Source organism: Taudactylus pleione, unplaced genomic scaffold (assembly GCF_031769625.1).
Source record: "Taudactylus pleione unplaced genomic scaffold, aTauple2 ptg000488l, whole genome shotgun sequence".
Lineage (NCBI taxonomy): Eukaryota > Metazoa > Chordata > Amphibia > Anura > Myobatrachidae > Taudactylus > Taudactylus pleione.
Window position 1 is genome coordinate 1372240 of NW_028284890.1, and position 27560 is coordinate 1399799.

General features: G+C 47.9%; 2 protein-coding genes across 3 annotated transcripts in view; one reads left to right on the top strand and one right to left on the bottom strand.

Moving 5' to 3' along the window:
* Positions 1–27560, top strand: part of LOC148502636 (uncharacterized) — a 187115-nt gene that overhangs the window by 141488 nt on the left and 18067 nt on the right.
* Positions 545–27371, bottom strand: LOC148502639 (uncharacterized). Of its 2 annotated transcripts, none has more exons than XM_088449595.1 (7): positions 27135–27371; positions 21780–21927; positions 20234–20425; positions 19062–19140; positions 18847–18944; positions 18462–18711; positions 545–2728 (listed from the first exon to the last, which is right to left on the bottom strand). In XM_088449595.1, exons 2-7 carry the CDS (start codon positions 21855–21857, stop codon positions 2256–2258), a joined length of 1170 nt encoding a protein of 389 aa, XP_088305721.1. In that variant the 5' UTR covers positions 21858–21927; positions 27135–27371; the 3' UTR covers positions 545–2255. The 2 variants fall into 2 exon arrangements, with proteins under 2 accessions (XP_088305721.1, XP_088305720.1); XM_088449594.1 differs by having other exon boundaries at positions 545–2731.

Here is a 27560-nt window from a genome sequence, read left to right on the forward strand (position 1 = left end):
ACAGATGCAACACAGTTTTGCCCTGTGCCGGCTCATTTTAACCCCTGCCTACTACCACATACACAGTACACACTACACACACACAGTACATACACAGTACACACCACATACAGTACAGTTTAAATTTTTAGGCAATGTCAAAGGATCTAAACTACAAAGAAATAGACAGGGAAATGCTTAATAATGACAGTAACCTTGGCTGCAATATGAGTTTAAAGGTACATTTTTTGAATTCCCATATTGAGCATTTCCTGAATAATCTCGGACACTACAATGAAGAACAGGGTGAACGGTTCCATCAAGAAGTTAAAGATGTAGAAAGAAGATACCAGGGTAATTGGGACGTCAGCATGATGGCTGACTACTGCTGGATGATACACAGAGACGACACAGAAAAAGCTTATAAGCAAAAAACAAAGTTTGAAGACAAAAAACCCCCCAAGATATTCACGATTTTTTCAATAATTATGGTTTTATTTCTATTATTGTTTGATTTTATTGTTATTTTATTATGGAATTAAGGCAAAAACACAGTGATATCATCTACATTTCGTATTTCCCAATAAATATGTCAAAAACAATTAAACTTCTTGTTTTTTCTTAAAAATGTTTGTAACCCCCTTATAGGTAAATGCGATGTGGTAATTTTTTTTTAATATACTATTTCTTGATGTCCACAGGAGTATAATTAAGAATATAAAAGTATTATTAAAAAAGCTTTCAATACCATAAATTTCGCAGACCTGTGTAATAAATCTCATTCAAATTACACACAAATATGTAGGATGGGCCTATCCAGGCATGCAAGTTCAATAAGAATCACGGAGAATATGCTAGATTACATGTGTTTATTACAGCATATTGATCTCCATATGATGGGAGTTTATGTAACAAATATGACTATTAAGTAGCTATAACCTAATATCTATTGTATCAAGAGATATACACACTTACACTATATTATACTACTGATTGTAATCTATATAATACATATACTTACTTGGTAATTATAATAGTGATTCTCACAATATTGTCACATACAGCAGCGCACTAGTTAGTGTATGAGTTAGAGACACTGGTGATTGAGCACGATTGAGTGTTTTGCTGTGTTTTAACCCAAGCACTTAATTAATTTCCACCTATTAGTAATAAAAGTGATATTATAGCATTATTGGGACATTGAGCACTGGTATTGGGATTATTTTCTTGTTGTGTAATGTAGTAGTGATATATCCCTGAGTAGCACACCCCTGAAGGCGACTAGACGATACTGAGATAGTCATGTCATTATAACCAGGGTAGTCTTGCAATCACAATAGGCATGGTGTGACCTATTAACCCTTTCTCCATTTCCTTATATTTGAATTAATAAAGGTTATATTTTACTTGATAACAATGAGCCACTCAAGACAACCCCTGTCCCTTTCCCCCCCCCTTTTTTGATATGAATATTCCCTTAGAGCTGGAAATGCTCACTGGTACTTAGGTTGCCGCCTGGTCTTACACGCGGGTGACACTGCTCTAGATGACAACTGCAGCGATTGAACAAATAGATGTTCCACAGGAGTCATAGCCATGCAGAAAAGTCTCTCACGATCAAAATTTTGACTGACAGGAACCGGAATACACATGCTAAGGGTACGCTATAACCGGCAAGATGGCGTTGGACTGGAACGTTTTTAAACGATATTGCACCAATAGCAAGCAAGACTGAAGATTAACAAAAGGCTAACAGCTGAGCCAGTGCCCGTCATCCAGTGGTCCCAGAAGTATGTGCGGCTGCCCAGTGTCCTTATCTTCCAGCAGGCGCCATCTTAGTTCTACATCTATGCTGCCTGGCAACACAGGAGGCTGTCTGAAGCTGCGGCAGAAGAATATGGCGTCCCGTAAGGGGAGCGAGAAGGTAACAAACCTCGACAGCGGCTTCTGGCAACATTAAATAACCCCCTGACAGCATAGATAGCGAAATCTGTCACTGCCCCTGGGATAGTTCATATTAAAGTATTATACATTTGTATTTCATCTTTAGCAAACCCTATAATCATTATTTATTAAGATTTCCTTAGTGCGTACATTCCTCTTTTTATATAAATGGCACACATCCCAATTATCAGCAGATGGATAATTTAAACTGTTAAAATACTGTGTGTCCAGAGTGTTGCTACAACCCTATTTTGTGTCAGCTCATATAAATGCTTTTCTCTTGTGTAAAATCTCATGTCTACCAAGGTGTGACAGAGCATGGAAATGGTTTCTCACCTATGTGATCTCTGATGTGTAACAAGAGCTGATTTCTGTGTAAAACATTTCCCACACACAGAGCATGGAAATGGTTTCTCACCTGTGTGACATCTTTGATGTGTAATTAGATTTGATTTCTGTGCAAAACATTTCCCACACACAGAGCATGAAAATGGTTTCTCACCTGTGTGACTTCTCTCATGTGTAATTAGATTTGATTTATTTTTAAAACATTTCCCACACACAGAACACGGAAATAATTTATCAGGTGTATGAGCTGCACTATGTGTAACAAAAGCTGGGGCATCAGGAGAACAGTCCGGATAATGATAAAAATTAGATGATATAGCTGCACTGTGAGGTACTGGATGTATATTTAGCATAACGAGATTATCTACTGGAGATTCCTGTGTGATGTTATCTTCTGTTTTAATATCTGTAGACAAGATGAGATCTCCCTCCAAGTCATTCCTGCTTGTGCGTCCATCTGCTGGAAATACAATAACTATTATTAATTACAGCTTTTTATATAGCATAGACATACTGAGCAGCACTTTATATAGCACAGACACACTGAGAAGCATTTTATATAGCACAGACATACTGAGCAGCACGTTATATAGCACAAACATACTGAGAAGCACTTTATATAGCACAGACACACTGAGAAGCACTTTATATAGCACAGACATACTGAGAAGCACTTTATATAGCACAGACATACTGAGAAGCACTTTATATAGCACAGACATACTGAGAAGGACTTTATATAGCACAGACACACTGAGAAGCACTTTATATAGCACAGACACACTGAGAAGCACTTTATACAGCACACACATAATGAGAAGCACTTTATACAGCACAGACATACTGAGAAGCACTTTATACAGCACAGACATACTGAGAAGCACTTTATATAGCACAGACACACTGAGAAGCACTTTATACAGCACAGGCATACTGAGAAGCACTTTATATAGCACAGACACACTGAGAAGCACTTTATATAGCACAGACACATTGAGAAGCACTTTATATAGCACAGACACACTGAGAAGCACATTATATAGCACAGACATACTGAGACGCACTTTATATAGCACAGACATACTGAGAAGCACTTTATATAGCACAAACATACTGAGAAGGACTTTATATAGCAAAGACACACTGAGAAGCACTTTATATAGCACAGACACATTAAGAAGCACTTTATATAGCACAGACATACTGAGAAGCACTTTATATAATACAGACATACTGAGAAGGACTTTATATAGCACAGACATACTGAGAAGCACTTTATATAAAACAGACATACTGAGGAGGACTTTATATAGCACAGACACATTGAGAAGCACTTTATATAGCACAGACATACTGAGAAGCACTTTATATAACACAGACATACTGAGAAGCACTTTATATAGCACAGACATACTGAGAAGCACTTTATATAACACAGACATACTGAGAAGCACTTTATATAGCACAGACATACTGAGAAGCACTTTATATAGCACAGACATACTGAGAAGCACTTTATATAAAACAGACATACTGAGAAGGACTTTATATAGCACAGACACATTGAGAAGCACTTTATATAGCACAGACATACTGAGAAGCACTTTATATAGCACAGACATACTGAGAAGCACTTTTTATAGCACAGACATACTGAGAAGCACTTTATATAAAACAGACACACTGAGAAGCACTTTATATAGCACAGCCACACTGAGAAGCACTTTATATAGCACAGACATACTGAGAAGCACTTTATATAGCACAGACATACTGAGAAGCACTTTTTATAGCACAGACATACTGAGAAGCACTTTATATAAAACAGACATACTGAGAAGCACATTATATAGCAAAGACACACTGAGAAGCACTTTATATAGCAAAGACACACTGAGAAGCACTTTATATAGCAGACACACTGAGAAGCACTTTATATAGCACAGACACACTGAGAAGCACTTTATATAGCACAGACACTGAGAAGCACTTTATACAGCACAGATATACTGAGCAGAAATTTACAAAGAATATTTAGTTATTCACATCAGTCCCTGCACCACTGGAGTTTACAATCTATAATCCCTACTGTATCTACCTCGCACTCACATTATGATTAATTTGTGTCAGTAGCCAATTAACCTACCAGTATGATTTTTGGAAGAAACACATACAAACTCCACGAAGCACCTTGGCTGGGAATTGAACTCAGTGCTGTTTGGCAGTAATGCTAACCATCACTCCACCATGTTACTATAATAAATAAAGCGTTTATTTGTTTAAATTGCAGGTAAGAGCTATGACCACATTATAACATTTACAAATGAACCAACAATAAAGACTCACGATGAACAGATAAAATATTGACATAAACTGGCACAAGCACATTATCAGCACATGTCATAGACCAGCACCAGGGACAGGCAGATGGCCCATCACCAATGTATATCTCCCCCTAAATGCAGACTTTCCTGGGTAACGTTCCCTAGCCATCAACACAGAGCAGGAAGCCTCAAAAGCCAGTGACGTTGGTGAACCACAATGCCCGTCTAGACCACCCTCACACATACACACAGGAAACTTGTGGGCTAATTACCAACAACTGCGTCCACACTACAAAAAGTTACCAGGTGGATATATATGTAACAAAAACAGCCTCAATATGGTCTTCTGGTCACCATCAGGGAGAGTAACCCCACCAGAGCCATGCTACTAACTTAGGGTAATGAGTCACTGTATATTACCGCTGAGAGGGAAGGAGAGCGACAGGACAGAGCAACACAGAATGATGGTGGCACAGAGGGGGGAGGCAGCAGGACAGGGTAGGGGAATGGTGCAGGGCACAGAGCGGGGGAGGCAGCAGGACAGGGTAGGGGAATGGTGCAGGGCACAGAGCGGGGGAGGCAGCAGGGTAGGGGAATGGTGCAAGGTACAGAGTGGGGGGAGGCAGCAGGACAAGGTAGGGGAATGGTGCAGGGCACAGAGCGGGTTAGGCAGCAGGACAGGGTAGGGGAATGGCGCAGGGCACAGAGCAGGGGAGGCAGCAGGACAGGGTACGGGAATGGCACAGGGCACAGAGCAGGGGAGGCTGCAGGACAGGGTAGGGGAATGGTGCAGGGCACAGAGCGGTGAAGCAGCAGGACAGGGTAGGGGAATGCTGCAGGGCACAGAGCGGGGGAGGCAGCAGGACATAGAGCGAGGGAGGCTGCAGAACAGGGTAGGGGAATGGTGCAGGGCACAGAGCGGGGGAGGCAGCTGGACATAGAGAGGGGGAAGCTGCAGGACAGGGTAGGGGAATGGTGCAGGGCACAGAGCGGGGAGGCAGCAGGACAGGGTAGGGGAATGGTGCAGGGCACAGAGAGGGGGAGGCAGCAGGACAGAGTAGGGGAATGGCGCAGAGCACAGAGGGGGAGGCAGCAGGACAGAGAAGGGGAATGGAGCAGGCCACAGAGCGGGGGAGGCAGCAGGAAAGGGTAGGGGTATGGCGCAGGGCACAGAGCGGGGTAGGCAGCAGGACAGGGTAGGGGAATGGTGCAGGGCACAGAGTGGGGGAGGCAGCAGGACAGGGTAGGGGAATGGTGCAGGGCACAGAGTGGGGGAGGAAGCAGGACAGGGTAGGGGAATGCCGCAGGGCACATAGCGGGGAGGCAGCAAGACAGGGTAGGGGAATTCCGCAGGGCACAGCGGGGGAGGCAGCAGGCCAGGGTAGGGGAATGGTGCAGGGCACAGAGTGGGGGAGGCAGCATGAGAGGGTAGGGGAATGCCGCAGGGCACAGAGCTGGGGAGGCAGCAGGACAGGGTAGGGGAATGCCGCAGGGCACAGAGCGGGGGAGGCAGCAGGACAGGGTAGGGGTATGGCGCAGGGCACATATGGGCAACAGCAGAAGGAGGAAGAAAGCAGAAAAAGTAAAACAGAAGGACAGAGCATGATATAGAGACAGGTCAGCAGATAAAACGCAACAGTACAGAGCATCCAAGCACAGAGACTGGATGGAGCCATTGTGGAATAAAGGGTGTGAGGTTATAGCTCTGTGTGTGATGTTTCAATGGACTGGTAGTTGCATGATATGAGGGGGAGAGCAGGAGCATAAAAGGGGCCGATGGCTCCTGATGTATGAGATACACCAGAGAGTGTGAGGGGGAGGAGACTGGTCAGATCTCTGGGCTGGTAACACACAGTGACATGATGTGAGGGGGAGAACAGGAGTATAATAGGGGCTGATAGTTCCTGATGTATGAGATACACCAGAGAGTGTGGGGAGAAGACTGCTCAGATCTCTGGGCTGTAACACACAGTGACATGATGTGAGGGGGAGAACAGGAGTATAATAGGGGCTGATGGCTCCTGATGTAAGAGATACACCAGAGAGTGTGAGGGGGAGGAGACTGGTCAGGTCTCTGGGCTGGTAACACACAGTGACATGATGTGAGGGGGAGAGCAGGAATATAATAGGGGCTGATGGCTCCTGATATATGAGATACACCAGAGAATGTGAGGGGGAGGAGACTGGTCAGATCTCTGGGATGGTAACACACAGTGACATGATGTGAGGAGGAGAGCAGGAGTTTAATAGGCACTGATGGGTCCTGATGTATGAGATACAACAGATAGTGTGGGGAGGAGACTGGTCAGATCTCTGGGCTGGCAACACACAGTTACATGATGTGAGGGGGAGAGCAGGAGTATAATAGGGGCTGATGGCTCCTGATGTATGAGATACACCAGAGAGTGTGGGGAGGAGACTGGTCAGATCTCTGGGCTGGTAACACACAGTGACATGATGTGAGGGGGAGAGCAGGATTATAATAGGGGCTGATAGCTCCTGATGTATGAGATACACCAGAGAGTGTGGGGAGAAGACTGGTCAGATCTCTGGGCTGTAACACACAGTGACATGATGTGAGGGGGGGAGAACAGGAGTATAATAGGGGCTGATGGATCCTGATGTAAGAGATACACCAGAGAGTGTGGGGAGGAGACTGGTTAGATCTCTGGGCTGGTAACACACAGTGACATGATGTGAGGGGGGAGAGCAGGAATATAATAGGGGCTGATGGCTCCTGATATATGAGATACACCAGAGAGTGTGAGGGGGAGGAGACTGGTCAGATCTCTGGTCTGGTAACACACAGTGACATGATGTGAGGGGGAGAGCAGGAGTATAATAGGGGCTGATGGCTCCTGATGTATGAGATACACCAGAGAGTGTGGGGAGGAGACTGGTCAGATCTCTGGGCTGGTAACACACAGTGACATGATGTGAGGGGGAGAGCAGGAGTATAATAGGGGTTGATGGCTCCTGATGTATGAGATACACAGAGAGTGTGGGGAGGAGACTGGTCAGATCTCTGGGCTGGTAACACACAGTGACATAATTTGAGGGGGAGAGCAGGAGCATAAAAGGGGCCGATGGCTCCTGATGTATGAGATACACCAGAGAGTGTGAGGGGGAGGAGACTGGTCAGATCTCTGGGATGGTAACACACAGTGACATGATGTAAGGGGGAGAGCAGGAGTATAATAGGGGCTGATAGCTCCTGATGTATGAGATACACCAGAGAGTGTGGGGAGAAGACTGCTCAGATCTCTGGGCTGTAACACACAGTGACATGATGTGAGGGGGAGAACAGGAGTATAATAGGGGCCGATAGCTCCTGATGTATGAGATACACCAGAGAGTGTGGGGAGAAGACAGGTCAGATCTCTGGGCTGTAACACACAGTGACATGATGTGAGGGGGAGAACAGGAGTATAATAGGGGCTGATGGCTGCTGATGTAAGAGATACACCAGAGAGTGTGGGGAGGAGACTGGTTAGATCTCTGGGCTGGTAACACACAGTGACATGATGTGAGGGGGAGAGCAGGAATATAATAGGGGCTGGTGGCTCCTGATATAAGAGATACACCAGAGAGTGTGAGGGGGAGGAGACTGGTCAGATCTCTGGGCTGGTAACACACAGTGACATGATGTGAGGGGGAGAGCAGGAGTATAATAGGGGCTGATGGCTCCTGATGTATGAGATACACCAGAGAGTGTGGGGAGGAGACTGGTAAGATATCTGGGCTGGTAACACACAGTGACATGATGTGAGGGGGAGAGCAGGAGTATAATAGGGGCTGATGGCTCCTGATGTATGAGATACACAGAGAGTGTGGAGAGGAGACTGGTCAGATGTCTGGGCTGGTAACACACAGTGACATGATGTGAGGGGGAGAGCAGGAGCATAAAAGGGTCCGATGGCTCCTGATGCATGAGATACACCAGAGAGTGTGAGGGGGAGGAGACTGGTCAGATCTCTGGGCTGGTAATACACAGTGACATGATGTGAGGGGGAGAGCAGGAATATAATAGGGGCTGATGGCTCCTGATATATGAGATACACCAGAGAGTGTGAGGGGGAGGAGACTGGTCAGTTCTCTGAGCTGGTAACACACAGTGACATGATGTGAGGGGGAGAGCAGGAGTATAATAGGGGCTGATAGCTCCTGATGTATGAGATACACCAGAGAGTGTGGGGAGAAGACTGGTTAGATCTCTGGGCTGGTAACACACAGTGACATGATGTGAGGGGGAGAGCAGGAATATAATAGGGGCTGATGGCTCCTGATGTATGAGATACACCAGAGAGTGTGGGGAGGAGACTGGTCAGATCTCTGGGCTGGTAACACACAGTGACATGATGTGAGGGGGACAGCAGGAATATAATAGGGGCTGATGGCTCCTGATATATGAGATACACCAGAGAATGTGAGGGGGAGGAGACTGGTCAGATCTCTGGGATGGTAACACACAGTGACATGATGTGAGGAGGAGAGCAGGAGTATAATAGGGACTGATGGCTCCTGATGTAAGAGATACACCAGATAGTGTGGGGAGGAGACTGGTCAGATCTCTGGGCTGGTAACACACAGTGACATGATGTGAGGCGGAGAGCAGGAGTATAATAGGGTCTGATGGCTCCTGATGTATGAGATACACCAGAGAGAGTGGGGAGGAGACTGGTCAGATCTCTGGGCTGGTAACACACAGTGACATGATGTGAGGGGGAGAGCAGGATTATAATAGGGGCTGATAGCTCCTGATGTATGAGATACACCAGAGAGTGTGGGGAGAAGACTGGTCAGATCTCTGGGCTGTAACACACAGTGACATGATGTGAGGGGGGGAGAACAGGAGTATAATAGGGGCTGATGGATCCTGATGTAAGAGATACACCAGAGAGTGTGGGGAGGAGACTGGTTAGATCTCTGGGCTGGTAACACACAGTGGAATGATGTGAGGGGGGAGAGCAGGAATATAATAGGGGCTGATGGTTCCTGATATATGAGATACACCAGAGAGTGTGAGGGGGAGGAGACTGGTCAGATCTCTGGTCTGGTAACACACAGTGACATGATGTGAGGGGGAGAGCAGGAGTATAATAGGGGCTGATGGCTCCTGATGTATGAGATACACCAGAGAGTGTGGGGAGGAGACTGGTCAGATCTCTGGGCTGGTAACACACAGTGACATGATGTGAGGGGGAGAGCAGGAGTATAATAGGGGTTGATGGCTCCTGATGTATGAGATACACAGAGAGTGTGGGGAGGAGACTGGTCAGATCTCTGGGCTGGTAACACACAGTGACATAATTTGAGGGGGAGAGCAGGAGCATAAAAGGGGCCGATGGCTCCTGATGTATGAGATACACCAGAGAGTGTGAGGGGGAGGAGACTGGTCAGATCTCTGGGATGGTAACACACAGTGACATGATGTAAGGGGGAGAGCAGGAGTATAATAGGGGCTGATAGCTCCTGATGTATGAGATACACCAGAGAGTGTGGGGAGAAGACTGCTCAGATCTCTGGGCTGTAACACACAGTGACATGATGTGAGGGGGAGAACAGGAGTATAATAGGGGCCGATAGCTCCTGATGTATGAGATACACCAGAGAGTGTGGGGAGAAGACAGGTCAGATCTCTGGGCTGTAACACACAGTGACATGATGTGAGGGGGAGAACAGGAGTATAATAGCGGCTGATGGCTCCTGATGTAAGAGATACACCAGAGAGTGTGGGGAGGAGACTGGTTAGATCTCTGGGCTGGTAACACACAGTGACATGATGTGAGGGGGAGAGCAGGAATATAATAGGGGCTGGTGGCTCCTGATATAAGAGATACACCAGAGAGTGTGAGGGGGAGGAGACTGGTCAGATCTCTGGGCTGGTAACACACAGTGACATGATGTGAGGGGGAGAGCAGGAGTATAATAGGGGCTGATGGCTCCTGATGTATGAGATACACCAGAGAGTGTGGGGAGGAGACTGGTAAGATATCTGGGCTGGTAACACACAGTGACATGATGTGAGGGGGAGAGCAGGAGTATAATAGGGGCTGATGGCTCCTGATGTATGAGATACACAGAGAGTGTGGAGAGGAGACTGGTCAGATGTCTGGGCTGGTAACACACAGTGACATGATGTGAGGGGGAGAGCAGGAGCATAAAAGGGGCCGATGGCTCCTGATGCATGAGATACACCAGAGAGTGTGAGGGGGAGGAGACTGGTCAGATCTCTGGGCTGGTAATACACAGTGACATGATGTGAGGGGGAGAGCAGGAGTATAATAGGGGCTGATGGCTCCAGATGTATGAGATACACAGAGAGTGTGGAGAGGAGACTGGTTAGATATCTGGGCTGGTAACACACAGTGACATGATGTGAGGGGGAGAGCAGGAATATAATAGGGGCTGATGGCTCCTGATATATGAGATACACCAGAGAGTGTGAGGGGGAGGAGACTGGTCAGTTCTCTGAGCTGGTAACACACAGTGACATGATGTGAGGGGGAGAGCAGGAGTATAATAGGGGCTGATATCTCCTGATGTATGAGATACACCAGAGAGTGTGGGGAGAAGACTGGTTAGATCTCTGGGCTGGTAACACACAGTGACATGATGTGAGGGGGAGAGCAGGAATATAATAGGGGCTGATGGCTCCTGATGTATGAGATACACCAGAGAGTGTGGGGAGGAGACTGGTCAGATCTCTGGGCTGGTAACACACAGTGACATGATGTGAGGGGGACAGCAGGAATATAATAGGGGCTGATGGCTCCTGAAATATGAGATACACCAGAGAATGTGAGGGGGAGGAGACTGGTCAGATCTCTGGGATGGTAACACACAGTGACATGATGTGAGGAGGAGAGCAGGAGTATAATAGGGACTGATGGCTCCTGATGTAAGAGATACACCAGATAGTGTGGGGAGGAGACTGGTCAGATCTCTGGGCTGGTAACACACAATGACATGATGTGAGGCGGAGAGCAGGAGTATAATAGGGTCTGATGGCTCCTGATGTATGAGATACACCAGAGAGTGTGGGGAGGAGACTGGTCAGATCTCTGGGCTGGTAACACACAGTGACATGATGTGAGGGGGAGAGCAGGAGTATAATAGGGGCTGATGGCTCCTGATGTATGAGATACACCAGAGAGTGTGGGGAGGAGACTGGTCAGATATCTAGGCTACTAACACACAGTGACATGATGTGAGGGGGACAGCAGGAATATAATAGGGGCTGATGGCTCCTGATATATGAGATACACCAGAGAATGTGAGGGGGAGGAGACTGGTCAGATCTCTGGGATGGTAGCACACAGTGACATGATGTGAGGAGGAGAGCAGGAGTATAATAGGGACTGATGGCTCCTTAAGTAAGAGATACACCAGATAGTGTAGGGAGGAGACTGGTCAGATCTCTGGGCTGATAACACACAGTGACATGATGTGAGGGGGAGAGCAGGAGTATAATAGGGGCTGATGGCTCCAGATGTATGAGATACACCAGAGAGTGTGGGGAACAGACTGGTCAGATCTCTGGGCTGGTAACACACAGTGACATGATGTGAGGGGGAGAGCAGGAGTATAATAGGGGCTGATGGCTCCTGATGTATGAGATACACCAGAGAGTGTGGGGAGGAGACTGGTTAGATCTCTGGGCTGGTAACACACAGTGACATGATGTGAGGGGGGAGAAAAGGAATATAATAGGGGCTGATGGCTCCTGATATATGAGATACACCAGAGAGTGTGAGCGGGAGGAGACTGGTCAGATCTCTGGTCTGGTAACACACAGTGACATGATGTGAGGGGGAGAGCAGGAGTATAATAGGGGCTGATGGCTCCTGATGTATGAGATAAACCAGAGAGTGTGGGGAGGAGACTGGTCAGACCTCTGGGCTGGTAACACACAGTGACATGATGTGAGGGGGAGAGCAGGAGTATAATAGGGGCTGATGGCTCCTGATGTATGAGAAACACCAGAGAGTGTGGGGAGGAGACTGGTCAGATCTCTGGGCTGGTAACACACAGTGACATGATGTGAGGGGGAGAGCAGGAGCAAAATAGGGGCTGATGGCTCCTGATGCATGAGATACACCAGAGAGTGTGGAGAGGAGACTGGTTAGATCTCTGGGCTGGTAACACACAGTGACATGATGTGAGGGGGAGAGCAGGAATATAATAGGGGCTGATGGCTCCTGATATATGAGATACACCAGAGAGTGTGAGGGGGAGGAGACTGGTCAGATCTCTGAGCTGGTAACACACAGTGACATGATGTGAGGGGGAGAGCAGGAGTATAATAGGGGCTGATAGCTCCAGATGTATGAGATACACCAGAGAGTGTGGGGAGAAGACTGGTTAGATCTCTGGGCTGGTAACACACAGTGACATGATGTGAGGGGGAGAGCAGGAATATAATAGGGGCTGATGGCTCCTGATGTATGAGATACACCAGAGAGTGTGGGGAGGAGACTGGTCAGATCTCTGGGCTGGTAACACAGAGTGACATGATGTGAGGGGGACAGCAGGAATATAATAGGGGCTGATGGCTCCTGATATATGAGATACACCAGAGAATGTGAGGGGGAGGAGACTGGTCAGATCTCTGGGATGGTAACACACAGTGACATGATGTGAGGAGGAGAGCAGGAGTATAATAGGGACTGATGGCTCCTGATGTAAGAGATACACCAGATAGTGTGGGGAGGAGACTGGTCAGATCTCTGGGCTGGTAACACACAGTGACATGATGTGAGGCGGAGAGCAGGAGTATAATAGGGTCTGATGGCTCCTGATGTATGAGATACACCAGAGAGTGTGGGGAGGAGACTGGTCAGATCTCTGGGCTGGTAACACACAGTGACATGATGTGAGGGGGAGAGCAGGAGTATAATAGGGGCTGATGGCTCCTGATGTATGAGATACACCAGAGAGTGTGGGGAGGAGACTGGTCAGATATCTAGGCTACTAACACACAGTGACATGATGTGAGGGGGACAGCAGGAATATAATAGGGGCTGATGGCTCCTGATATATGAGATACACCAGAGAATGTGAGGGGGAGGAGACTGGTCAGATCTCTGGGATGGTAGCACACAGTGACATGATGTGAGGAGGAGAGCAGGAGTATAATAGGGACTGATGGCTCCTTAAGTAAGAGATACACCAGATAGTGTAGGGAGGAGACTGGTCAGATCTCTGGGCTGATAACACACAGTGACATGATGTGAGGGGGAGAGCAGGAGTATAATAGGGGCTGATGGCTCCAGATGTATGAGATACACCAGAGAGTGTGGGGAACAGACTGGTCAGATCTCTGGGCTGGTAACACACAGTGACATGATGTGAGGGGGAGAGCAGGAGTATAATAGGGGCTGATGGCTCCTGATGTATGAGATACACCAGAGAGTGTGGGGAGGAGACTGGTTAGATCTCTGGGCTGGTAACACACAGTGACATGATGTGAGGGGGGAGAAAAGGAATATAATAGGGGCTGATGGCTCCTGATATATGAGATACACCAGAGAGTGTGAGGGGGAGGAGACTGGTCAGATCTCTGGTCTGGTAACACACAGTGACATGATGTGAGGGGGAGAGTAGGAGTATAATAGGGGCTGATGGCTCCTGATGTATGAGATACACCAGAGAGTGTGGGGAGGAGACTGGTCAGACCTCTGGGCTGGTAACACACAGTGACATGATGTGAGGGGGAGAGCAGGAGTATAATAGGGGCTGATGGCTCCTGATGTATGAGAAACACCAGAGAGTGTGGGGAGGAGACTGGTCAGATCTCTGGGCTGGTAACACACAGTGACATGATGTGAGGGGGAGAGCAGGAGCATAATAGGGGCTGATGGCTCCTGATGCATGAGATACACCAGAGAGTGTGGAGAGGAGACTGGTTAGACTTCTGGGCTGGTAACACACAGTGACATGATGTGAGGGGGAGAGCAGGAATATAATAGGGGCTGATGGCTCCTGATATATGAGATACACCAGAGAATGTGAGGGGGAGGAGAATGGTCAGATCTCTGGGATGGTAACACACAGTGACATGATGTGAAGAGGAGAGCAGGAGTTTAATAGGTACTGATGGCTCCTGATGTATGAGATACAGCAGATAGTGTGGGGAGGAGACTGGTCAGATCTCTGGGCTGGTAACACACAGTTACATGATGTGAGGGGGAGAGCAGGAGTATAATAGGGGCTGATGGCTCCTGATGTATGAGATACACCAGAGAGTGTGGGGAGGAGACTGGTCAGATCTCTGGGATGGTAACACACAATGATATGATGAGAGGGGGAGAGCAGGAATATAATACGGAAGGATGGCTCCTGATATATGAGATACACCAGAGAATGTGAGGGGGAGGATACTGGTCAGATCTCTGGGATGGTAGCACACAGTGACATGATGTGAGGAGGAGAGCAGGAGTATAATAGGGACTGATGGCTCCTTAAGTAAGGGATACACCAGATAGTGTAGGGAGGAGACTGGTCAGATCTCTGGGCTGATAACACACAGTGACATGATGTGATGGGGAGAGCAGGAGTATAATAGGGGCTGATGGCTCCTGATGTATGAGATACACCAGAGAGTGTGGGGAACAGACTGGTCAGATCTCTGGGCTGGTAACACACAGTGACATGATGTGAGGGGGAGAGCAGGAGTATAATAGGGGCTGATGGCTCCTGATGTATGAGATACACCAGAGAGTGTGGGGAGGAGACTGGTTAGATCTCTGGGCTGGTAACACACAGTGACATGATGTGAGGGGGGAGAAAAGGAATATAATAGGGGCCGATGGCTCCTGATATATGAGATACACCAGAGAGTGTGAGGGGGAGGAGACTGGTCAGATCTCTGGTCTGGTAACACACAGTGACATGATGTGAGGGGGAGAGCAGGAGTATAATAGGGGCTGATGGCTCCTGATGTATGAGATACACCAGAGAGTGTGGGGAGGAGACTGGTCCGATCTCTGGGCTGGTAACACACAGTGACATGATGTGAGGGGGAGAGCAGGAGTATAATAGGGGCTGATGGCTCCTGATGTATGAGAAACACCAGAGAGTGTGGGGAGGAGACTGGTCAGATCTCTGGGCTGGTAACACACAGTGACATGATGTGAGGGGGAGAGCAGGAGCATAATAGGGGCTGATGGCTCCTGATGCATGAGATACACCAGAGAGTGTGGAGAGGAGACTGGTTAGACTTCTGTGCTGGTAACACACAGTGACATGATGTGAGGGGGAGAGCAGGAATATAATAGGGGCTGATGGCTCCTGATATATGAGATACACCAGAGAATGTGAGGGGGAGGAGAATGGTCAGATCTCTGGGCTGGTAACACACAGTGACATGATGTGAGGGGGAGAGCAGGAGTATAATAGGGGCTGATGGCTCCTGATGTATGAGATACACCAGAGAGTGTGGGGAGGAGACTGGTAAGATCTCTGGGCTGGTAACACACAGTGACATGATGTGAGGGGGAGAGCAGGAGTATAATAGGGGCTGATGGCTCCTGATGTATGAGATACACAGAGAGTGTGGGGAGAAGACTGGTTAGATCTCTGGGCTGGTAACACACAGTGACATGATGTGAGGGGGAGAGCAGGAATATAATAGGGGCTGATGGATCCTGATGTATGAGATACACCAGAGAGTGTGGGGAGGAGACTGGTCAGATCTCTGGGCTGGTAACACACAGTGACATGATGTGAGGGGGAGAGCAGGAGTATAATAGGGGCTGATGGCTCCTGATGTATGAGATACACCAGAGAGTGTGGGGAGGAGACTGGTCAGATATCTAGGCTACTAACACACAGTGACATGATGTGAGGGGGACAGCAGGAATATAATAGGGGCTGATGGCTCCTGATATATGAGATACACCAGAGAATGTGAGGGGGAGGAGACTGGTGAGATCTCTGGGATGGTAGCACACAGTGACATGATGTGAGGAGGAGAGCAGGAGTATAATAGGGACTGATGGCTCCTTATGTAAGAGATACACCAGATAGTGTGGGTAGGAGACTGGTCAGATCTCTGGGCTGATAACACACAGTGACATGATGTGAGGGGGAGAGCAGGAGTATAATAGGGGCTGATGGCTCCTGATGTATGAGATACACCAGAGAGTGTGGGGAACAGACTGGTCAGATCTCTGGGCTGGTAACACACAGTGACATGATGTGAGGGGGAGAGCAGGAGTATAATAGGGGCTGATGGCTCCTGATGTATGAGATACACAGAGAGTGTGGGGAGGAGACTGGTCAGATCTCTGGGCTGGTAACACACAGTTACATGATATGAGGGGGAGAGCAGGAGCATAAAAGGGGCCGATGGCTCCTGATGTATGAGATACACCAGAGAGTGTGAGGGGGAGGAGACTGGTCAGATCTCTGGGCTGGTAACACACAGTGACATGATGTGAGGGGGAGAGCAGGAGTATAATAGGAGCTGATGGATCCTGATATATGAGATACACCAGAGAGTGTGAGGGGGCGGAGACTGGTCAGATCTCTGGGCTGGTAACACACAGTGACATGATGTGAGGGGGAGAGGAGGAGTATAATAGGGGCTGATAGCTCCTGATGTATGAGATACACCAGAGAGTGTGGGGAGAAGACTGGTTAGATCTCTGGGCTGGTAACACACAGTGACATGATGTGAGGGGGAGAGCAGGAATATAATAGGGGCTGATGGATCCTGATATATGAGATACACCAGAGAGTGTGAGGGGGAGGAGACTGGTCAGATCTCTGGGCTGGTAGCACACAGTGACATGATGTGAGGGGGAGAGCAGGAGTAGAATAGGGGCTGATGGCTCCTGATGTATGAGATACACCAGAGAGTGTGGGGAGGAGACTGGTCAGATCTCTGGGCTGGTAACACACAGTGACATGATGTGAGGGGGAGAGCAGGAGTATAATAGGGGCTGATGGCTTCTGATGTATGAGATACACCAGAGAGTGTGGGGAGGAGACTGGTCAGATCTCTGGGCTGGTAACACACAGTGACATGATGTGAGGGGGAGAGCAGGAGCATAATAGGGGCTGATGGCTCCTGATGCATGAGATACACCAGAGAGTGTGGGGAGGAGACTAGTTAGACCTCTGGGCTGGTAACACACAGTGACATGATGTGAGGGGGAGAGCAGGAATATAATAGGGGCTGATGGCTCCTGATATATGAGATACACCAGAGAATGTGAGGGGGAGGAGACTGGTCAGATCTCTGGGATGGTAACACACAGTGACATGATGTGAGGAGGAGAGCAGGAGTATAATAGGGACTGATGGCTCCTGATGTAAGAGATACACCAGATAGTGTGGGGAGGAGACTGGTCAGATCTCTGGGCTGGTAACACACAGTGACATGATGTGAGGGGGAGAGCAGGAGTATAATAGGGGCTGATGGCTCCTGGTGTATGAGATACACCAGAGTGTGGGAAGGGGACTGGTCAGATCTCTGGGCTGGTAACTCACAGTGACATGATGTGAGGGGGGGAGCAGGAGTATAAGAGGAACTGAGGAGGATGTAGAAGAAGATGATTGTACTGACTGAAATATTATTTATTTATAATTAGCCAATTATAGTGATGTATGCAAGATATGTAGGCATTCCCAAGTTCCATACACATAGGAGTTTACTATCTACATACCTGAACACACAGGTGCATTGTGTCAGAAATCAATTAACAAACTAGTATATTTTTGGATTGGGGAAGGAAAGTCACACAAACCTGGGAGACCATACAAACTCCACACATATAATACACTGGTTAAAACCGAACACTATATCATGGTGCAGAGAGAGAATGTGACTTTTTTCTGTAATAAGTGTTTATTACTCACCTGTGCTGATATCTGTAGGGATTTCCTCCTTCTTACATTGCTGATCACCCCTCACATACGTCTCTTCTTCTCCCTCTATATCTCCTGCCTCATTATCAGTCACATACATCTCTTCTTCTCCCTCTGTATCTTCTGCCTTCATATCAGTCACATATGTCTCTTCTTCTCCCTCTGTATCTTCTGCCTTCATATCAGTCACATATGTCTCTTCTCCATCTATATAATTTTTCTTATTAGTCAGATCTTTACCCTAATTAAATCAGAGAATAAAATAATGCATAATGTCTGATGTCATTACTTGCAATTACACAGTATAATATCAGTGGATAAGACACACACAGCTTCTGTAAAGATCATACAGCGACAGTCACTAATTCCCATCTACCTGAAGCTCCTGTGGGATCCTGTGATTCTCCTCTATACACCGCTGTGAGTAATGAGGACGGGGACATCTCTGTGGGTTATTTCTGTTACTGGGTCCATCTGTAGAAGACACACAGTGACTGAGTACATTGTATATATGTGATTATCAGATAATGTGTATATAGGAGACCCTCATACATGCTCTCCCCTGTACAATAAGTTACAGAATCCTCCTACCCAGTGATGTGAGGGGCCGGTGATTCTCCATCATCACGTCCTTGTACAGACTCCTGTGTTCCTCTATATACTCACCCTCCTGCATGGAAACATAGACAGTGACATCCTGACACCTTATAGGAACCTGACACACACAGTGATACAGTCATCACCCAGACACATCCCCTGGTGTTATTGTATAATGTCCCAGTCCCAGCAGTCACCTCTCCAGTCATCACCCAGGCACATCCCCTGGTGTTACTGTATAATGTCCCATTCCCAACAATCACCTCTCCAGTCATCACCCAGACACATCCCCTGGTGTTACTGTATAATGTCCCATTCCCTGCAGTCACCTCTCCAGTCATTACCCAGGCACATCCCCTGGTGTTACTGTATAATATCCCATTCCCAGCAGTACTCACCTCTCCAGTCATCACCCAGACACATCCCCTGGTGTTACTGTATAATGTCCCTTTCCCAGCAGTCACCTCTCCAGTAATCACCCAGACACATCCCCTGGTGTTACTGTATAATGTCCCATTCCCAGCAGTCACCTCTCTAGTCATCACCCAGACACATCCCCTGGTGTTACTGTATAATGTCCCTTTCCCAGCAGTCACCTCTACAGTCATCACCCAGACACATCCCCTGGTGTTACTGTATAATGTCCCTTTCCCATCAGTCACCTCTCCAGTCATCACCCAGACACATCCCCTGGTGTTACTGTATAATGTCCTATTCCCAGCAGTCACCTCTCTAGTCATCTCCAAGACACATCCCCTGGTGTTACTGTATAATGTCCCATTCCCAGCAGTCACCTCTCCATTCATCACCCAGACACATCCCCTGGTGTTACTGTATAATGTCCCATTCCCAGCAATCACCTCCCCAGTCATCACCCAGACACATCCCCTGGTGTTATTGTATAATGTCCCATTCCCAGCAGTCACCTCTCTAGTCATCACCCGGACACATCCCCTGGTGTTACTGTATATTTTCCCATTCCCAGCAGTCACCTCTCCAGTCATCACCCAGACACATCCCCTGGTGTTACTGTATAATGTCCCATTCCCAGCAGTCATCACCCAGACACATCCCCTGGTGTTACTGTATAATGTCCCATTCCCAGCAGTCATCACCCAGACACATCCCCTGGTGTTACTGTATAATGTCCCTTTCCCAGCAGTCACCTCTCCAGTCATCGGCTGAATGATCTTGTTGGTGAGTTCCAGGATCTTCTGGTCATTGTGTCTCTCATGTATCAGTGAGTGAGGTGGAGGCACCGTGATGGGGCTCTGGGTCCTGCCCAGTCCTCCTGACACACGGGGATGGCTGCTGGGTGTCTCACAGTCACCGGATGTCTTCTTCACTACTGTGTAATCCTGTGTATTGGGGAGACAACAATGAAAAGGTCAATTAAACTCCACCTAAATGTGGGTGTTTATTCAGGTGTTAACTTTGCATAATATACAAGAAGACTATTTCACCATATCAAGTCTTGTAACAATCTCCTATATATAGGAAAATGTTGAGTATGTCGTATGCAGATCTGGCATATTTGTGTCAGTGACAAAAAGAAAAGAACATACTGTGAGCAATGTACCAAATCCCAACTCCATTGAGGACTGTCGGACTTATACTATATCTGAGACTGGCTCCCTGCTGCTCATTTATAACTATAGATAAAATTGATGTCACTGTGACACTCCCAGACCCTCTCACCTCCCCAGTCATGTCCCTGTATTATTACTATAGATATAAGTGATGTCACTGTGACACTCCCAGACCCTCTCACCTCCCCAGTCATGTCCCTGTATTATTACTATAGATATAAGTGATGTCACTGTGACACTCCCAGATCCCCTCACCTCCCCAGTCATGTCCCTGTATTATTACTATAGATATAAGTGATGTCACTGTGACACTCCCAGATCCCCTCACCTCCCCAGTCATGTCCCTGTATTATTACTATAGATATTTGTGATGTCACTGTGACACTCCCAGATCCCCTCACCTCTCCAGTCATGTCCCTGTATTATTACTATAGATATAAGTGATGTCACTGTGACACTCCCAGATCCCCTCACCTCCCCAGTCATGTCCCTGTATTATTACTATAGATATAAGTGATGTCACTGTGACACTCCCAGATCCTCTCACCTCCCCAGTCATGTCCCTGTATTATTACTATAGATATAAGTGATGTCACTGTGACACTCCCAGATCCCCTCACCTCCCCAGTCATGTACCTGTATTATTACTATAGATATAAGTGATGTCACTGTGAAACTCCCAGATCCCCTCTCCTCCCCAGTCATGTCCCTGTATTATTACTATAGATATAAGTGATGTCACTGTGACACTCCCAGATCCCCTCACCTCCCCAGTCATGTCCCTGTATTATTACTATAGATATAAGTGATGTCACTGTGACACTCCCAGATCCTCTCACCACCCTAGTCATGTCCCTGTATTATTACTATAGATATAAGTGATGTCACTGTGACACTCCCAGATCCTCTCACCTCCCCAGCCATGTTCCTGTATTATTACTATAGATATACGTGATGTCATTGTGATACTCGCAGATCCCCTCCCCAGTCATGTGCCTGTATTATTACTATAGATATAAGTGATGTCACTGTGATACTCGCAGATCCCCTCACCTCCCCAGTCATGTCTCTGTATTACTATAGATATAAGTGATGTCACTGTGAAACCTCCAGGCCCTCTCACCTCCCCAGTCAGCTCGTAGATGATCTTCAGGGTGAGATGTAAGATCCTCTCAGTCCTGTGACTCCCGTCCTTGTCCATCCTCAATAAATCAGTGAGAAAAAAGAACGTGTGATGTGTAATAGACTCTGGTTCCTCACAGCTGGACTGTCTAGGAATAAATATAACAGTTATCACAGAGAACACATGTAACACAGTCAGACATGTAACAATAAGTGACCAGTAAGTCTCCCCTCTCCCCCCAGCCATAGAGCTCTGGCCATTGTCTATCAGACGTTCCTGTGACCCAGCCCCATAAGGCTCCTCAGAGGCCATCACACAATGTTGTACTGTATAAGGTTACACCAATGCTTCTGGCCGGGGGTCTTATTCCTCCCAGACACATATCACATGCTCTTTGCATCACTGGATATAAGTTACATCGGTGGAAGGATACTGGGCCTCAATCAGACCCGGTCGCAAGCTCTGAGCACTCTCAACCGGGTCGATGTTTGCCCACTGTGCATGCGCACGTCGGAGCCGGCCGCTCCGGGTCTCACACCAATCATCATCGATACCTTGCCCCGTTTGGGAGGCGTGCCGGGGGGGGGTGCCCGGCCAAACGGAGGCATTCCCGACAGAACGCTTGCCGTTTGGGGGCGGCCTCGCTGACATCAGCAATGATGTCAGTGGGGAGCTTCCTGCTCGATCAGAGCAGGAAGCTCCCTGGGGCTTCGTCGCAAGCCCCGATGGTCGCGATGGTCCTGACCATCGTGACCATCACCCTGGTCGGTCGCTAGGCTGTGGGTGGTAACCCACAACTTAGCTAGCGACCAAGAGGCTGCACTTCAAGATGCAAGTGGCCACCCTCAATCAGAGCGACCGCTTGCATCTATCGACTAGGTCTGAATGAGACCCACTGTCCTTTATTTTGTATCTGGCCTGCAGTACCTCTCTGTCACCAGAGGTGCTGCTGATGTATTCTGACATTGTTTCCTCACATGCAGATGTTAATATTACTCCCCTGTTTAACTACCTGCATCTGCCTCACAGACTATTTATTCCTGCCCATCACCATGCCCCCTGCTGGTCATTGATTGTTATCCCTGGATTGTATTCCACGGCCTGAACCTGATCTCCTGTCTACTGGACTTTTGCAAACTGCAGCTCCATTGATGTCTGTGAGTCTGTCTCATCTATACTGCAGCTTTTCGCCTTTGCTTGTATCCAGTCTGTATATCTCCAACCTATAATATGTGCAGCTAAAGCCAGCTGGGCCTCTGCAAGCTGTCCCTCCTATTACTGCATGTGACTCTGACTCATCTACTCTGCAGTATATGGTTCTTGTTTGTATCCAGTTTTGCAGGCCTCCAAGTTTCTGTTACCACCAGTTCCCGTCCGGTTCATGTATCACTCCTGGCTTCTCTGCATTGTCTGCACTATGGTTTTGTTTCAATAAACATTTTATATTTCACTATGCTCCTGACTCCACAGCTATCATTACAGGTATCCAGTTACATAACAATGGGACAGAAACGGGGGCTTTCCAGATAATTTGGATTCTATTTTAATTTCACCCTTGAAAAGGACAATGTCAGACCCCATAATTACATATAATATAAATTACATAAATGACACTATTCACTTTTTTTCCTAGAGACATATTATATACATACATATATACATACATAGAAATAACATCCATGCATAAATAAATACATAATTGCAGAGGGGCTTTGCGGAGGTTTTGCAAAAGATTTTCCTGAAATGCCCCATAACTCTTTTCTGGGACATTACCAATATATATAATTCCTAGCACATATATACGATACATTGTTCCATTATATATAATTCCTAGCACATATATGAGCATTACCCCTATATGCTCCTTATTGCGCCTGTAACTAATAAATTATCTGGTTTCCTAAGCAAAAGACATAAGAAATTCAGCACCCTTGAATCTTTTTTCATCAGCTGTGAGGACCATAGACAGGACCTGGATCGCTCAGAGCAGCTGTGAGGAACACAGACAGGACCTGAATTGTCAGAGCAGCTGTGAGGAAAACAGTCGGGACCTGGATCACTCAGAGCAGCTGTGAGGAGCACAGACGGGACCTGGATCGCTCAGAGCAGCTGTAAGGGACACAGGCGGGACCTGGATCGCTCAGAGCAGCTGTGAGGAGCACAGACGGGACCTGGATTGCTCAGAGCAGCTGTGAGGAAAACAGTCGGGACCTGGATCGCTCAGAGCAGCTGTGAGGAGCACAGACGGGACCTGGATTGCTCAGAGCAGCTGTGAGGAATACAGAAGGGACATGGATCGCTCAAAGCAGCTGTGAGGGACACAGACGGAACCTGGATCGCTCAGAGCAGCTGTGAGGAACACAGACAGGACCTGGATCACTCAGAGCAGCTGTGAGGAACACAGACGGGACCTGGATCACTCAGAGCACCTGTGAGGAACACAGACAGGACCTGAATTGTCAGAGCAGCTTTGAGGAACACAGACGGGACCTGGATCGCTCAGAGCAGCTGTGAGGAACACAGACAGGACCTGAATTGTCAGAGCAGCTGTGAGGAAAACAGTCGGGACCCGGATCACTCAGAGCAGCTGTAAGGGACACAGGCGGGACCTGGATTGCTCAGAGCAGCTGTGAGGAATACAGAAGGGACATGGATCGCTCAAAGCAGCTGTGAGGGACACAGACGGGACATGGATCGCTCAGAGCAGCTGTGAGAAATACAGAAGGGACATGGATCGCTCAAAGCAGCTGTGAGGAACACAAACGTGACCTGGATCGCTCAGAGAAAACTATTCTGGATAATACAAAATGGAGATCTCAGAGAGACAATAATGTTTCTCTCACTACAATGTGGCTGAATCAGAGGTAGGCGCAAAAGAGCCTGTAGCTGGTCTATTTCCGTGTAACACATGTGCCATAGGAGGATTTAGGGATTATTGCACAGGAACAAGAACATTTTTTTCAACATTGATTGAAGAGACTGGCGGGGAGAGACTGGAGGGAAGAAGCTGGAGAGAAGATACTGGAGGGAATATACTTTAAGAAAGAGACCATAGGGAAGAGACAAGAAGAAAAATGCTGGAGAGAAGATACTGGAGAGAAGATATGTACTGGAAGGAAGAAACTGGAATGAAAATACTGAAGGGAAGATACATACTGGAATGAAAATACTGGAATGAAAATACTGAAAGGAAGACACTGGAAGGAAGACACTGGAAGGAAGACACTGGAAGAAAGATACTGGAAGGAAGATACTGGAAGGAAGATGTGCCACCACCGAAATGTTAAACATAAAGAAATAATAAGCAATTTTCGAATTAGGGCCCTGATTCAGAGCCGCTCGTAAGCGGCCGCTCGTTCGTTGTGACCGATGTTCGCACATCTGCGCATGTGTACGGATTTTAATACGCATGCGCGAACCAGTCAGTGCGGCCGAAAATAGTTTGTTCGCTAAATAGCGAATGCCTGCTATTTTGAGTGACAGGAGGAGGCGTATGTGGGTGGTAACAGGGGAAGGTGCTTGAAAACGGGGGTGTGGAATTCAAACGCAGGCGTGCTTAAAGGTCAAAACGGGCGTTTTAAGGGAGTGCATAATTAATACAGCAGCGTCATTGCCCACGTCACTTGGTTTTTTTTTACTCAGAACTGCTCGCAAAATAGAGGTTGAAAAAAACAGCCACAAGAATAGCGAGCAGTTCATACGCTGTTCGGGAACATCGGACCCCCTGACCACTCCCCTCACCACACCCAAATGCTGACCTGAAGTCACTCACTCTGCGATGGCTTTGTATCTGTGAGAGTGATCGCAGAGCAATAGCAATGCTAACTCGCAAATGCATGCGAAGTGCACACCATCGACCGAGCAGCGTACGCTATCGCAAAAGCGATCCATTCTGAATCAGGCCCAGTGTGTGCTGGGACTAGTGTTATCTAGCGTTCCCGCTAGGCTGTTTTAGCGGGGCGCGGCGCCCTGCCCTCCTTCTGGAGGGCAAAAAGCACCCTGCCCTCCAGGAGGAGGGCAAAAGCGCCCTGCCCTCACAGCCTGCGGGAGCCGTTCTCACCCGCGGGATGCAGTGTCCCGCGGGTGGAGAAACATGCGGTGACCCTGTCACCGCCGGAGAATAGACGCCGGGCGCATGCGCCCGGCATCTATTCTCCCTGTCTGCAGGGCTTGGGGGCTGCCCGGCGTGTCCGTAAGTGCCGGGCACGCCCCCAAGAGTGACGAAAAGGGGACGCGTCTTATAGACACGCCCCCTTTTCCGATGACCACGCCCCCTTCTCAGTCGCACGCGCCTTTGGTGCGCACACGGGCATGCCCTCTCTAGCTCCGGCGCCCTGCCTCCCGCCGGATCTAGAGGGAACACTAGTTATCCACCTCATTTATCACTGTACAGTTACCTCCCCCTATATAATAATAATACCACATATCAGTGTGTGCTGGGAGCTGTGTTATTCCCCTCATATATCACTGTACAGTCCCCTCTCCCTATATAATAATAATACCACATATCAGTGTGTGCTGGGAGCTGTGTTATTCCCCCTCATATATCACTGTACGTTCCCCTCTCCCCTATATAATAATAATAATATAACCACATATCAGTATGTGCTGGGAGCTGTGTTATTCCCACTCATATCACTGTACGGTCCCCTCCCCCCTATATAATAATACCACATATCAGTGTGTGCTGAGGGCTGTGTTATTCCCCCTCATATATCACTATACAATCCCCTCCCCAGGGGAGTTTCTAGAGAGGAGGGGGCCTGTGTGCAGTCTCCGACACGGGCCCCCACCTCTCTATCCAGCAGCGCACTGAGCTGTGCGCGGCCAGCACCAGAGTTATATACTCTGGGCAATAGCGTGAGCCCAAAGTCTATAGAGTTTGCACAGGTCACTGGGAAAATGACCACGGCGGCCATTTTCCAGTCGTTTTTACAGCACCGAACACCCGCACCGATGTTGGACTCCAGAGAGGTAAGTAATACTATGGGTGCAGGGTCTGCGGTGTGGGGCCCCCCTGGACCGAGGGGCCCTGCACCCATTATAGATACATCCCTGCCCCTCTCCCCTATATAATAATACCACATAGTGTTTGCTAGGAGCTGTGTTATTCCTCCTCATATATCACTGTACAGTCCCCTCCCCCCTATATAATAATAATAATACCACATAGTGTTTGCTAGGAGCTGTGTTATTCCTCCTCATATATCACTGTACAGTCACCTCTCCCCTATATAATAATAATAATACCACATATCAGTGTGTGCTGGGAGCTGTGTTATTCCTCCTCATATATTACTGTACGGTCCCCTCTCCCCTATATAATAATAATATAATATATAGAGGACACGTTACCTGGATCCGTCTGTCAGGAATGTCTATGACAAAATGGCCTACTAAAGACCAAGTAGCCCGTCCCCTCTGCTCTGTGACTGGGAGACTATAAGAATATGGCCGCCGGTCACCGTACATGAGGACACCATTAGACTGTACAGCTGTTACTCTAGTGATGAAGCTGTGAGCGGCAGGTGCAGGTGGCTTCTAGTTACAGGACGTCCTTCCTACTTTGTGCCGCCTGATTGGCTACTCACTTCTGCCAATCACCGCCCTGAGGGGAAAGAGAGGAGGGCGGTTTCTTAGATAAGAGGGGCGGGGCAGACAGTAGCCATAGCTACACGGAGAGAGAGGGGCGTGGCTATATAGAGGGGCGTGTCTTCTTGTATAACTGCAGCTTCCGGGTGACGGTCCCAGCAGGAAGAAGCAGCAGGTGATGGTATTTAT

Excerpts from the sequence above, each read along its gene's own strand:
- LOC148502639 (XM_088449594.1), bottom strand. The coding sequence starts at position 21,857 with ATGGACAAGGACGGGAGTCACAGGACTGAGAGGATCTTACATCTCACC. Across the intron at positions 19,141-20,233 it reads TTCAGCCGATGACTGGAGAG|GAGGGTGAGTATATAGAGGA; the intron begins GTGACTGCTGGG and ends GTTTCCATGCAG. Across the intron at positions 2,732-18,461 it reads CCCTACAGATATCAGCACAG|CAGATGGACGCACAAGCAGG; the intron begins GTGAGTAATAAA and ends TTGTATTTCCAG.